This window comes from Fusarium odoratissimum, assembly GCF_000260195.1.
Source record: "Fusarium odoratissimum NRRL 54006 unplaced genomic scaffold supercont1.18, whole genome shotgun sequence".
Taxonomy (NCBI): Eukaryota; Fungi; Ascomycota; class Sordariomycetes; order Hypocreales; family Nectriaceae; genus Fusarium; species Fusarium odoratissimum.
In genome coordinates, this window is record NW_022158777.1 from 718438 (window position 1) to 733798 (window position 15361).

The 15361-nt window shown below is 51.5% G+C and overlaps 1 protein-coding gene across 1 annotated transcript; it reads right to left on the bottom strand.

The window, feature by feature from the left end:
- Positions 1-743: 743 nt before the first annotated feature.
- FOIG_10601 (uncharacterized protein) lies at positions 744-15190 on the bottom strand (the record flags this gene model as incomplete). Its single annotated transcript, XM_031210954.1, has 3 exons — positions 744-9960; positions 10008-14790; positions 14852-15190. 3 exons carry the CDS (start codon positions 15188-15190, stop codon positions 851-853), a joined length of 14232 nt encoding a protein of 4743 aa, XP_031059665.1. The 3' UTR covers positions 744-850.
- Positions 15191-15361: the final 171 nt, after the last annotated feature.

Below are 15361 nucleotides of genomic sequence, written 5' to 3' on the forward strand. Positions count from 1 at the left end.
AAGATGGCTAAAACCAGGTCTGGGGTTATTAGCCGGCTCGGCATAGCCAAATCAGCAGACTGAAAACGTGTTTCCCTGCAAGTATATGCTATTTGTTTGTTCCTTGCATGAATACGGTAGATTGAAGGAAATTGACTATGTTTAATGTCAGCCAAGACCTAGCAAAGGAGTGCAAGGCTTGGATATATGCTCAAATACACGTCAAGTTGATGCGAAACAACGAATTTTCTATTCATCAACGTGTGTACCTGCATTACACAAGAGCCATTTTGCCATTCTAAAAGTAACAGTCTTGTTATCATCTATCAATAAATGGCAATTTCCTGGATAATGGCCTCGACTCAACGCCATGAGAGTCGAGGCTAGCTGAACTAAGAGCCATGAATTCTAGATGCCAAGTGACCCTTCAATTACAGCCTAATAACAACATCCTTGACTCCCCACAATAGACCAGATCATGTCTGGGGTATGATCATGAGACTTTAAAGCTTAAGAGTAATTGATGCGGTATTCGGATCGCGCCTGGGGATGAATACGATGATCGACGCGGAGCATGAGCCTCCGACTACCGAATTCGTGTCTGGTGAGTGTGGGGAAATGTACCGTGAATAACCGGCTGAGCGGTTAGCAGTATGGCCAATTAGGCTGTCGGTTGGCATTATGTCAGCTTCTTCCGCTGGAGCGGTGAGCGTGTTAACGCGTTCTTGAACGCGTCAGGTACAGGGTATGACGATAATAATTGTGTTGGAAAAGCTGTGCTCTGATGTGAACAAACAAGTGATCTAGATATTGAGAGAAATAAAGAAATAAAATTACATCGAAGATATGTACATGGAAATCGCATCATTAATCAACCCTCGCGCGCTGAAACTTTGGAAAGCTCAGCAAGAAAATAATCCACCAAAGGAGCAACCTTGGCGCAGTCTCCGTCAAACAGTGATTCATCGCCACTCGCAGACACAGTAAGACTACCATTTTCGCCCATAATCACATTGAAAAAGAAATGATGATTGGACAAATAGGCCGTGTCAAGTCCATCAATGGTGGAAACCGTAGATGATGGCTCTGTAGCAGTGAAGTATCCAGAGGCGAGTGTCTCAGGGAGCCTATACCTCTCCAAAGCTTTCGGCCTGTCCGTGGAGCTCCCGTTCTGAGATGCTGCATGATCGCGGCGGTGGATGATGTTCAAGTGCGAATTGAACTTGGGACCCAGCTTCCGAACACCATCTGCCTGGCTGAAGCAATTGAGTTGCGCGAGATGGTCCTGGATGAAGCCGAGTAGGTCTTCAGCCGACGACTCCAAGTCAACAGTGAATGGCGTCACAGAAAGAGTTGGGATACTCGCAGCAGTCAGATCAAGGGTTTGCATCCCATCAGGTGACGAAAGAGATCGAGAAGCATGATTGAGACCAAAGGTAGGCTTGGTTTGTTGAGTGAAGTGCCGCAGTGTCCTTGCGTAGGAGAGAATGAGAGCTGCAGAGACCTCTGAGCTACTCTTCTGCAACAGTGACTTGGTGCTATTCTGAGGGGCAATGTTGGAGCTCGTCTTGAACTGCGGGCCATGCGCTGATAGAACAGTATGCTCAGCGTTGTGACCTAATACTGTTTCTTGAGCACCGGAAAGATGACGCCTCCAGTATGCTTCCTCGGCGTCTGGTTGTCTGATTCCTCTGATACTATGGACAGCTTGCTCCAGTGACTGGCGAGCCTCTTGGATCTTGCCCTCGTGGAGAAGATCGTTGAGGTCCTGTTCAATCATCTTGATACTCCATGCGTCATAAAGTGCATGATGGAGTCTCAAGACAACCGCTTTACCATCTGCAGCTTCTAAGAAAGAGAGGCGAACTGGAGGCTCCTTCAAGTCTGATGCCTTGGCATTCTCCTGGCTCACATGCTCCGCGATCAACTCCTCGACAGTCTTTGATGCGTCTTCCAGGGCTATGAAGCGCGACCGGGCTGACCAATCCTCTGACAGAGTGACTTGGTACAGCTCCATAAAGGTCGTTCCAGTTGCAAAGGTAGTTCGAAGGACATCGTGAGCTTTGACAAGCTCAGACCAGCAGGCCGCAAGTTGTTCCTGGTCGAAAGTGTCGGGAAGTCTGTAAGCCCATGGGGCCTCAAAGAATCTCTTCCCGTTGTGCAACCAAAGCTCAAGGTGAGAACGCTGACCAGGCAAAGCAGGAATGATAGACTTGATCAGATGTTCTGGCTGTCCAAGGGTCTTGGATATCGCCGACTTCAAACCTTCTCGAAGAGGCTCCGGTTGATGCTGGATGCCGTTTCTCGTTGGCTTGCGCGAAGATGCTGGGCGTGTGAAGATGTCGCGAACGCTAGCACCCTTCATGATCTCAAAAACGCTGACACTGAGTCTAAGTTGCTGCTTCAGAAGCTTCGATAGTCGAATGGCCAAGATCGAGTCCATGCCGACGCTGATAAGTCTTGTGCTGTAACCGATCTTCTTTCCACCTCGCCTTGTTCCTAAAACCGTATCTACAAGCTTCAATGCTGCATCGGCTGTTGGAGTCAAGCCATTCATATCAGGCTCCGTCGGATCGCTCTTGGTCTCTGGAGGCGGCGTATTGTTGACTGGGTTAAGGTACTTGGTGTCAACTACAGGCACGTCAAGTCCATGAAGAATGTGGTCCAAGGCTGCATTCAGGCTCTGACCCAGTGAATCAACCTGCTCTTGGGGTAACTTGGCCCTCAGCTTCCCGTTAAGAATATTATTCCTGATATGGAAGCTCACGATGAGAGGGTAATCATCATAGACTGGCCCAGTCGCGTCAGCGGCTTCAGCCTGCACAGACCTGAAAAGCTTCTCTGAGTCATCGCTGGTATTTGAAGAGCCAAGAACTCCGTCAAATACGAAGAGACTTTGGAAGAGGGCTGCTGGTGCATCTGCCCTGTCATGCCCTGATCTCCAGAGCGTCTGGATCTTTCTCAGTGAAGCCATTGAATTGGTGCCTCTTGCACCGTCGATCTGTTTCTGTACAAGCTCTAAGGCTTTTGAGACATTGATGCAACGGTCGGAGTGACCTAGTTTCACTCTCAAGGGCAACGTGTTGATCGCAGGGCCAACGATGGCAATATCATCATCGGCATCCGTCGAAACAACTTCTCCATACACGACGTCAGCTTGTCTGTAAAGGGACTCGCACAAGACCTTGATCCAGGACAACTGAAGTGCTGCTTTGATGGTCACGCCGAGATCCCGGCATTTCGACTGGAGAAGCGACAGTTCACTCGTGTCCAAGCTGAAATGGACTGTAGATGATGCTTTGAGATCATCACTGGGGAAGTCGAGGGGCGTATACGTGTAGTCGCGAACGGAATCTGTCCAGTAGGCAATTGAAGCCCTTTGCGAACAGGCGACAGTCCTTGCAAACGGTCTGTACAGATGCTTCGGCTCGTCGACGCCATCAGAGAGGTCATTGTTGAGGCGCCGACGGTAGTATTCTTGGAGAATACTCCAGACAGACTTGATAGATGTTGCATCATAGAGGGCATGATGGATTCGCAAATGCAATCTTCCAGGAACTGTTGGTTGAACCTCCCAGCTGACGCGGTCGCTTTGCTCAGTGGGAGATACAATACCAACCCACGGCGACTCATCATCATCAGTGAAAATGAATCGGGTCCTGAGGATCTCACATGCTTGAACGGTGTCTTTCATAGCAGCGAAAAACTTGTCAAGACTAGGTGTGTCATGTGCAAGAGCATAGTCAGAAAGTTGGATGGCATGAACATACGTGTATGCATCACTATCAGTGGCCAGAGATGCGCTGAGCATGCCTTCTTGGAGCGGCGTTGCAATGAACATGAGACTCTTGGCTAGACGCTCAAGATTCCTGTCATAGAGCTCAGTCTCACTCAACTTGCTACTGGGATGGTCACTGCTAGAATGAGACTTGGCACTGCCAACGGAAGGAGACTTGGCCTTTGCATCCTGCAAAAGCTGTGCGACGCCTTTGATGGTTCGTGCCTTGATCACGGCGTGCGCAGACAACTTGGTCTTGTGCGACTTGTTGATCGACTTGATAAATGGGAGAACGGTGATGGAGTCAAGACCAAGCTGGTACAGTGACGTCGAGTCGGGCTTGGATGACAGCTCAGATGGATTGAGATGGACGAAGTGACTCAGGATAGCTTGGGTGTCAGCGAGTGCCTTGTTGTAACTTGGTGCATCTGTCAAGGTGCTATCGCTTCGAGGGCCGTTGGAGACTTGGACTGGTACAGCCTTTGCAGCGAGAGGCGAAGTAACAACATCCGACACTCTGACGGTCTTGTCAGCGCAGCTGTACACAACCTTCTCAAACATTTGGCCGATATCATGAAGCTGCTCCACATTCAATGCTCCAGCAGAAGAAAGCGTCAGCATGATTTTTCCATCAGCGTGAAGATCCACATCAAACGCCAAAGCCATGTCGCTACTGCTACGAGTAGGTAGAGCGGTCATTTGTCCTGGTTTGGCGTCACCGAGTTCGTCGGTAGACACGATGTTGATACTCAAGAGACTGTCGAAAAGCTTGTCCTCCGATCCAGACCAGCGCTGTACTTTATCGACGCTGACGAGTGGCATAGCACCTTGGCAGACATCAAGGTGAGACTTGTGAACACGTTGAGCCAGTTGGGGCAGAGTCTCATCGAGACTGTTGATGGCGGCGGCTCGAATGAGTGTATTGAGACATGGGCCGATGAAGCTGTCAACATCGTTGGCAACGCCATCTAATAATGGTCGGAGTGACATGATGAATCCATAGACAACAGATGGCTGCTTGGTGAGTTGGGCGAGGCATATAGCGACAGCCAACTGGAATGCAGACGATGCCGATACTGTTTCTCCAGATCCTGGGGAGTGAGCTTTGAGTCTGGCGTTGAGCTCAGAAGTCGTGTACCCAAGACAAAGAGTCTGACGAGCCATGGTACCACTCGTGTTGTTGTCGTCAATGGCTCCAACGCGACATGGTTGAACTCCCTGCAATTGTTGTTGCCAGGACCGTCTTGTAGCGTCGAGTTGCTCATTCGATAGGTTGCAGTGATTCGAAATGGTGGACAAGGTTGCTAAGCTGTTGGCTGCAGTAATTGCCGACGTCTGGCTGTTGTAGGCCACTTCAAGCTTGTTCTTGAGCGCATTGATAGCAACACCGTCGAATAATGCATGGTGGATTTTGAGCGACACGGTGGTTTCGTCTCCTTCGATGTCGGAAACTTGTAGTCGGATAGGAGGTCGTGCATTCATCTGAGACACGATATCGGCTGGATGCCCATGATCACCAAGAGGAGAAGATGGCAACGATCGAAGAACGACCTGGAAGATCTGGCCATCGTCTTCATGTTGAAGGAAGCAGGTTCGGAGCATTGCTTCCGAGGCGATGACCTCTTCAGCTGTTTTCTTCCATTTGTTGATGTCTGTGCCGCGACTGAGACGGTAGCTGAACTGTGCTACGTATGGAACATCATGTCCCTCGGCGTTCTCTCTTTCGCTGAAGGCACTCAGCCAAACGAGAGAGCGCGCGATGAGAGCAGACTGGAGAGGGAGACAAGGAAGGACAGCTTCGATGTTGTCTGCGTCGAGACCTTCTGGAAGGGGGCCGAGGTCTGACACGTTCAGAGTCGGGGTTTGTAGATCGTCCGTGGAGGGTGGTGTTGACAGAAGCGTGCTGTTAGACAGGCTACCGCTCTCTTGTTCATCGGAAAGTCTTGCAATATCTGCAACTGTGCACGATGAAGAGAGGAGATGAGTCATCTTCAACTGAGAAAAGCCACGTTTTCTTAAAAGAGAGACCAAGTTCACTGCCGAAAGACTGTCGATACCAAGACGCTGGATGCTGCTGGTACTCGATGCCTTGACGCTGCCACCGACGGCCTCTTCTATAGCCGCAACCACACTCAACTCCTTTGCACTCAAGCTGGTCTTTGATCCAAGCACGCCTCCCGAGTTGGTGTCATCTCCGCCGTGATCTAGCTGAGTGGCTAGGAAGTCCTTTGCCAAACGCGCCAAGATCTTGGTGTCAACTTTGCCAGAAGCGGCGAGGTATGGGATCTTGGAAACCCAAACCAGTGTCGGTACCATGAAAGCAGGGAGTTTGTCTTGACACTCGTGTTCAATCATCTCGAGTAGTGAAGCTGACTCCTCGTCTTGGACCTCAAGTAGCTCAACCTCCTGTTCAGCCTGAACCTTGGGACTACTGGTCTTCCTAGCGATGAAGCCTAGCAGCTGTTGTTGCTGGTTTGAGCTATCGTCTCCCGTGGAAGCAACCGTCGCTGCAAAGTCAAAGTCACCCTTGTCACCTGCAACTTGCTTTAGGAAGCCAACGACCTCATCCACCTCAAGTCGCTGTCCGCGAATCTTGGTTTGCTGATCAGCTCTGCCAAGGAACTCGAGTGAGCCGTCGTTCATCATCCTCATCATATCACCTGTTCGGTAGACTCTCTTGCTGCTGCCGTCGGGGAGAGAAATGGTCTGAAAGCTCTTGGCTTGTTCAATGGGACGGTTCAGATAGCCCATTGCTACCTGCGGACCAGCGATGCAGAGTTCACCTGGCTGGCCTCTTCTAGCAATGATAAGACTGTCACCCTCGCTGTTGGGACATAGAAGCATAGCTTCAAGACCTTGTAATGGAAGCCCAAGGTTGCGAGCGTTGGAGTCTTGATGCACAGCATGGCCCAAACATCCAATGGTGACTTCTGTAGGGCCGTAGAAATTGAAGAGAACGGCTTGATCATCAGCCAATTGTGGCCCTTGGACCTGAGCCCACGTGTTCAAGAGCTCATTCGAGGCCTTCTCTCCACCAGTAGTGACTACTCTCACAGACGGAACATCTTCAGGTCGAATCCTCAATTGGCTCAACACCGAGGGAACAGATCCGAAATGTGTGACATTCAACTCGTTGATTAGCTCCTTCAGATTCGCCATCATAGCCGTGCGGTCCTTTCCGATGACGACCCGATGACCAAGATGCCAGGGCACGAAAAGCTGTGTCAGATGAGGATCGAAGGCGCGGGAAGTCAGGTTGAGGTACTTCCCAACACCGCCGAGTCTTGCGGTGGCGGGCGAGTGTTCAATCAATCGGGTGCTGAATGCAGAGATGAAGTGGCAGAGATTGCTGTTGGAAACTCGGACACCCTTGGGACGGCCAGTAGAGCCAGAGGTGTAGAGGAGATAACCGCCAATGCCGGTCGATGGTGGGATCTCAGATACAGGCCACGAAAGTATGGCATCAACGTCATCATTCGTGTCAGGAAGAAGCAGTAGAGGAGGGTCATTGGCATCGTCTAGTCCCAAGTCACCGACAAGTTCTTCGGTTGTGATCACCAGCTTAGCACCCGCATCTCGAATGAGGAGCTGTTTGCGAGCTGGTGGAAGATCCTCATCGACGGGAAGATACACGAATCCAGCACGGAAAATGGCCAAGGTGACTGCCAATGACTTGATATCTCTACCAAGGCACATAGCTACAGGATCATCAGGCTGTAGACGAGCCTCATGCTGGATTATTCTCGTAGCGATGGTATTGGTGAGCTTCTCGAGCTGGGCATAGGTAATGGTCTTGGAAGTAATCTCCTCGTCATCATCCAAAGGTTGAAACACGACTTCCTCAACGGCGATCCAATCTGGATGCTCCGATGCGTGGGAGGAAACGTCTCGAGTCGGATTGGCAGCTTCGGTCTCTTGGCTGGAAATTTCACCACTGATTGACAGAAGACTCTTACTCATTCTGTTCTGGAGCTGAGTCAAAGGAGCCTTGGGGGCCCCGGTCATGACTTGCGCTTGGGCAAGGATCTGGTTGAGCAAAAGGTCCAACTGTGCCTGAGAAATACGACGTCCATCTCCAGTGAGCTCGATAGTTCCATTGGCCTCAAAGATGTTCAGAGCAAGTGGATGCTCAACGTTGAGCGACAATGCCTGTCCAATCTCCTTGAACATGGACTGACTAGCTTCAGCTTGGTTTTCACCTGATGCGGGATGATAGACAAAAAGACCCGGGAATGGGGCATTGCTGCTCCCGCTTCCTCGATTGAGCATCTTCTTGACATCCACGGGATGAAGGTTGTGTGTGCTCTGAAACATCTGTGCTGACTCGGTAGCCATCTCCTTCCAGAGTTCCTCGGATGAAGCAGCATTGGAGCGAACAATGAGAGGCAGCGTGGCTATTGCGGGACCAACAACTCGTGCGAGATCTGGGTGAAGGACTCTCTGCGAGATAGTGTGACCGAGTACGACGGCGTCGAGTTCGAGGTATGAGGCGAGAACGCAACCAAAGGCGGATTGAAGTAGTGTTGGAAGTGCAACTGCCGAAGTAGATTGGAGGAATGGAGCAGGAATGTCTTTCCTCGACATCAGAATCTTCTGAACCTGTTTTTGTCGAGATTGAGTGAGGTCAGGGAAAGGCGCATTCAACGTGTCTCCAGAGGCTGTCCTGCTGATCTCATCCAGTCGACGACTCCATAGCGCAGCTGCTTCATCTCTCTTGGATGGAGTCGGCAACAGCCCTAGGCCGAGACCAGTCTCAAACTGCACAACTCCGCCTACACCTCCGACAGACTCCATGTGATACAAGCTCGTGACAGTCTCCAGGAAGACATCAGATGCCACTGCATCGTAGAGGGCGTGGTGCATACTGAGCATCATCGTCTTGGTGTCTTCGACAAAAGTGACACCCCACGGTGCCTCAATGGTGGTTGTTGGAGACAACTCAAGCTGCAACTTCTTAGCCAGTTCACTGAGACTTTGATCTTCCTCAGATCGAATCTGGGACCAGTGCAAACTTGGCGTTTCTCGAATCAACTGGAGAATCGTAGAGTGAACACCCTTCTCACGAGCCCAGGACACTGTGTTGTCGGTGCCATCTACGTCGAGTTGTGTCAAGGGGACAAAGACAGTTCGGAGGATGTCGAAGCGCTTGGCTGCAGCAGTCCAAGCTCTCTTCAACTGGCGTTCATCGACGTCGTCTAAGTGGCTGAGATCAAACACGCGATGGGCCCAGTAAGCTTGTGGCTCGAGCATAGTCTCGACGATCAGGGACTCTTGCATGGGTGTCGCGGGTAGGATGTACTGCGTATCGGAGGGTCGCATGCCACCCTTGATGTTATCAGTAAGTGCCTTCTTGATAGATGCAAGCCATGATGTTTCTGTGTCGCCTGCTTGGGCTGGTAGCTCAACTTCCTCGGCCTTCTTTGGCATCCGACTAAGCGTGACATCGACCAGCTCTCCCAGAGACTCACATCTCATGAGATCCAGGACTCCAACTTGGCACTTGAGCTCTCGCCTCAGAAGCCAAGCAAGCTTCGTAACTTGCAGTGAGCTGAGACCAAGCCCCGCCAAACTGTCATCCGGGGAGAGGTTCTCCATTGGGATGTTGAAGTGTCCGGCGATTGTCTGGAGAATGGAAAGCTGATCCTTCGTCCACTGCTGCTTGGCTTGGTGACTCTGTCCTTGAGCCTGTGTCGAGTCATCTCTCCCAGCCAACACATTGAGATCCGACTCCGCGTAAATAGCCTGCAGCGCCTTGCGATCAACCTTGTTAGAGGCAGTCCTCGGCATGGTCGTATCCAGAACAACAACGTGGCCAGGCACCATGTAAGCAGGTAAGAGATCTTTGGCCCTCTTGAACACCTGGGATCTGATATTTGCAGTGTCAACATCACCAGTCTTGACCGAGACAAACGTGACGACGACTTTGTTGTTATTGCCAGCGGGTGCACCTGGACGCTGGAGATACAGTGTCTCGACGTGTTCAACCGCAGCGTCATCATCCTTCAAGCTTGCGCACGCTGCGCTGATCTCACTGAGTTCAATGCGAATGCCAGTGATCTTGACGAGATCGTCGTTTCGACCCAGGAACTCAAAGCCATGGTCGTTCAATCGCACGAGATCTCCAGTGAGATAGATGCGCTCGTCGATGCCTGGACCGCCCTGGATGAATGCCTTGGTAGTCTTGGCTTCGTTTGCCAGGTAGCCTTTGCCGACTTGTGCACCGCCCAGAGCAAGCTCACCAACTCCGTACCGAGGAACAAGCTCCCATCGCTTGGTGCCTTGTGAGTTCTCAACCTCGCGAACAGCGTAGGCCGTGCAGTGATCCAGAGGAAAGCCAACATTGGCAGCTTTAGCCGTGTCTCGATCTTGCCAAAGAACTGTCGCATCGTAGAGACGACAGCGTTCTCAGCTGGCCCATACGTGTTGTATGCGCGAGTCGTGATATCGGGATGCGCCCAAGCCTCGGCGACGTCCTCAGTCAGCTTTTCGCCAATAAACGTGACGTATTGAAGAGTTGAACCCTTGAGTTCCTGAACTGCAATACTGGCTCCAAACGAAGGTGTCAGATGAGCGTGAGTTGGGCGAGACTTCCAGATGAACTCGGTGAATGTGCCCAAGACTAGCTCTCGTGTACCGCTGATGACACTTCCCGCCAAGCCCCAGGTATAGAACAGGTCTTGTACAAAGACATCGAAGCTGTAAGCGGAGAGTTGCAAGGTGCGAACCTGCTCACGATCGTCGTGCTCGACGAGGACTTGCAGGTCGCGCATCGCTTGAGCAGCAGCGCTGTGCTGAATCATGACACCCTTGGGCTCACCTGTGGTTCCGGAAGTCCATAGAAGATATGCCAAATCTTGCCCAGTGATCTTAGCAACGCTTTCACGTGGCCTAGCACGGACCGATGTCTGGTGGTCGTTGTACTTATCAACAAGGATGACTTGAACGTCTTTAAGTGCGTCTTGAGCGAGGCAAGGTTCCACCAGAGGTAATGACTCGCTAGTCGTCAGCAGCACTTTGCTCTGCGCTCGAGCGATGAGAGACGTTCGACGTTGTACTGGAGACGTTGTGTCAATAGGACACCATGCAGACCCAGCCTTTAGAATGGCCAGGACAGCTACATAGAGCTCGATACTGCGTTCCATGCAGATGGGAATGATGTCAATGTCTTGCTCGCGCAATATGTTTGCCAGACCGTTGGCTCTAGCATCAAGCTCTGCGTAGCTCATCTCGACGGGAGCGGAGTCGAGTGAAGAGTAGAAGCTCAGTGCAAGAAGATCGGGAGTCGATGCAGCTTGATCCTCGAACTGAGCATGCAGAAGTTGAGCTCTGTCGCGAGTTTCTCTATTTGCGTCGTCCAATCCTTCTTCTACAACGGGGATCGTCCCCTCAGCAGACAATAGGTCTCTGCCAATGCACGCAGGTAGACTCTGTACCAGGTTGTCAGGTAGTGACGCCAGGATAGTCTCGGTGAGTGCCGCAAACTGCTTGATGATGCATGTTGCAGAAGTGTCTGAGAATGTCTCGTCGCGATACGTCAACTTGAACACGACATCATCGAATCTTCCATTCCTGTCAGGCGAGTTCGGGTTCGTGGGGAAGACCTCAGCAAACATGGCAAAGTCGTAACGTATAGCCGGATTTGAGATCTCAGTCCAGAGCAAAGGTGCCTTGTCTGATCCATCATCTTCGGGTTGGGGGTATGATTGCAAGGCCAGTGCAGTGTTGTATGGGAGTGTCTTGAAGACGCCAAAGGATGTATGCCTGTGACTCTGGGCAAATCTGGAATGGTCCATCAGGCTGCTGACGAGCTGTTTGAGAGTCTGCACTTCGGGCAAGCCAACTCGACAAGGCACAACAGAAAATGTTGGGCCGTGGACAAATTGATCGTGACCTGAAAGAACGCTGCCAAAGGTCACGTCATCTGTGTCTGCCTCGGAGAGGATGTGTAGAAGCATGGCCCAAGACGCTTGGAGAATCGTGAGCGGAGAGCCTCCCAGTGCCCTGCTCTTACTCTCGAGAAGCTCCCAAGGAATCGGACTGGTGTGTTGTACCATGGCATGTTGACGAGTCTTGGTTGAATTCGGCTTGACGTTGTTACCACTGATGGCTCCGAGTGGCTCAGTCTCCCATCCTTCCAGAGCCTTCTGCCACAGTTGGTCTGTCTCTGGGTTGACGTTGCATGCCCATTCAAAAACGGCATCGTAGATTCCTTGACGTGGAAGTGGTCCAAAACCGGCGTATTGACGAGTGATGTCTGCCATCAGCACTTCAAGTGAAGGACCATCGCAGATGCAGTGAGCAGTGCTGATGATCAAAAGAGCACTAGTGTCAGCCTCCTCGGGATCAATGATCTGTACATGGTACAGTCTATGCGACTCGAAGCTGAGATCCTCCTCCGCCAGGTCTAGCCAGGTTTGCGCGTCGCCAGAAATACTATCAGCGCTGGCTCTCCTGAGAGCAATCCGATCAGAGTTGTCGCTTGATCTCTGCCATGCGTCTGGTGTCAAAACAACTTGGAGGAACGGGGAAAGAGCGTCGTCACAGGGAAGCATTGCCGTTCGATAGATGGGCTGTCTCGACATCGTCACCTCAATGGCGTCCCTGAGAGCTGGTACAGAGACATCTGGCTTGAGTCTGAGCATGGTATGGCTGATGTAATTGCGCTTGTCCATGGCAAAGCTCACAGCCAATTGACTCTGGGTGCTAGTTGCGGGCAGAATCATCTCAATTTCGGGCTTGGCGAGGTTGAGTTTGTCCAGGACCTCCGATGTATGCTTCGTGGAGAATGCCTCAAGTTGAGCCTTTGTTCTGGCTTGCTTGCTAGCTTTCGTGGCTGAAGCATCAATGTCTTGACTGCTAGGGAAGAAGATCGAACGGATTGTCGCGCTGTTGTCGAGGAGAAGTGCCAGTGAGGGTTCAAGTTGAGGGTTCCGGGATGCTGGCCATCGCTTCCTGATGTCTCGCAAGATCCTCATTGCACGGAGACTGTCAATGCCGGCTGCGACGAGGAGTGTCTTTTCTGTGATGGCAGGGCCTGAAGTTGAGGAGTCGCTGAGAACATTGTTCACGATTGAGATGAGCTCCTGCTCAAGCTCAGCATCCTGGGGATCCGCTAGAGGCTCAATGCTCTGAGACAGGTCATGGTGGGTAGGCACTTGGCCATCAAGGTCAGTATTCAGCATCTCATTGACCAGTGCCAAAGCTGCTTTGCGATCTGCCTTGCCAGAAGCAGATCTCGGAAGTGCGTCGACTTGTAAAATCTTGAAAGGTCTCATGTAGTCGGGAAGATGATGCTGAGACGCCTCCAAGCACTCCTGGTGTACAGTCTCGAAGTTCTCACTTGGATCAACGACGATCAGACTCACGACCTTCTCTGAACCTGCCTCTGCACCCTGCTTCCACACGCAGGATAGAGTCTCCTTGACACCAGAGACCTTGCTGGCCAGAACACTCTCAATCTCACCCAACTCAACACGTCGTCCACTGAGCTTGACTTGATCATCAGAGAGTCTGCCTAGGAATTCGACCATGGGAGAGCCGCCCTTGTCCCAGACAATTCTGGCCCTGTCACCAGTCTTGTAGACGCGGCCCCATCGAGAGTCATCTCGGAATGCCGTGGCTGTTTCGTCTGGGCGATTCAGGTAGCCCACATTGCTAACTTGAGGTCCAGTGATGACGAGTTCGCCTACTGCACCCATGGGGACGGGCTTGAGGCTCTCGCCAGTTTGAGGAATTGGCAGGGGCTGAACAATAAGAACGCCACAAGTTGCTAACGGTGTTCCGATGACGGATCCGCGCTGGCCTTCAGGCACATGAGCTTGCGCAATACAGTAAATAGCCGCCTCGGTAGGTCCGTATCCGTTGTAGATACCTCGGGGTGCTTTGCCAGGTTCCTCCTTCACTGTCGGGTTATAGGGAGCAAAGTTCTGGAGAAGCCGAGCATTCAAGGTCTCACCACCGACCATAAGCCCACTGATTGATGAGGGATCGAGCAAGTTGGCGAAGCTAGGCGTGATGTTGGTGATATCAGCCTCCAGAGTAGTAACAACCTTGTCGATGTTTTGTAGAGTGAACTCTCGAGGCGCACAGCAGAGCGTTGAGCCAGTACTAAGAGTCCAAAAGATCTCGAATAGGGAGATGTCAAAGGTAGGTGCAGCGCCTTGAAACCACCGGACAGGTTTGGATGTAGGAGATGGTTGGGGAAAACGGTAGTGGGCGCTTAGGGCAGAGATGGTGCATGAGGCCGAGAGATGACTGACGGCTACTCCTTTGGGCAATCCAGTTGTTCCTGATGTGTACAAGATGTAGGCCAAGTCGTCCGCGCTCATTGTTGCAGGTGTTGGCTGTTGCTCTGGTTCAGTATCGCAAGCCTGGAGGAAGGGAGTGACGTCGATAGTCTCTGACGAGGAATCGATAAAAGAGGACGACTCTAATTTCAGCAAGGACGTTGTTGTAAGCAATGCAGATGGCTTCAGGTCTGCCATCAAAGCCTCCTTCCTCTCTCTAGGCGCATCCACGGCGATGGGACAGAAGGCTACTCCCGCCTTCAGAGCTGCCAGATACGAGATGTAGAGTTCTGGACATGGTCCGATGAGTACTGCGACTGTCTTGAGAGCCTGCGTTGACTCCTCACAGGCCTTCACAACCTTGACTGCCAATGCTGTCGCTGCGTTTGCGACCTGACGATACGTAAAAGTCACGCGACTGCCACTTTCGAGGTCCGTTAGATAGTCGATAGCAATGCTCTCAGGTCTCTCTGCCGCACGCCTCTCAAAACATCGGTGCAGAAGTGAACTCTTCACACCATTGTCGTTTGAAGTCACGTCTTCAAGAGAGAGGGACAGGGGCTCAGATCGTGGGGGAAAGTTGAGGACAGACGGCTGAGTCCATTCAGGGCTTACGTGATGCCCTCGGTGCAACTCAGTGATAATGTCATCTAACATGCAGCCAAGAGCCCCCAGGGCAGCCTCAGGGATGATACTGGCATCCGTCTTGAGTTGAACTTCGTGTTCTTCAAAGTGAAGTTGAAGGATCTATCGAGAACATCAGCATACAAATGAACCCCTGACTTAATGAACTAGCATTTTCACTCACCTTGCCTTCACCAATAGAGAAATCAGATGGAATATCTTGATGATTCTCAGGGTTAACGAAACGGAAGCTACCAAGCTCGTTTCTCTCAGAACTCGAATACTGAGCCAAGATGAAACCACCTCGCTTAGTATCTTGAATACAAAAATTCTCCTCTTCATCAAGAACGACAAGATGAGATACAAGCTTCACAAATGCCTTGATGGCGGTTTCTTCATCAGGTCTTGGCTCGACAGAGCTGGTCCAGCTGATTGGCTGAGATGCCTCTATCGATTGTTGTTGAGTATGCAGTGGCCGAAGCTGCGTAACAGGGGGCCGTGTCATAGACATTGCGTTATCCATGGTGTTGATAGTATCCTTGTCTTACACCGTGTAACAGCTGTACGGTAGTTCGTGATACTCTGCCGTGGTGTTTACCAGATCATCAATAGACACAGGGTCTCTGTCGCAAACCACCAAATTACGTCGGCCGTTATCGCTCGGCAATCTTAGCACGGCACTCAAGCACACTGA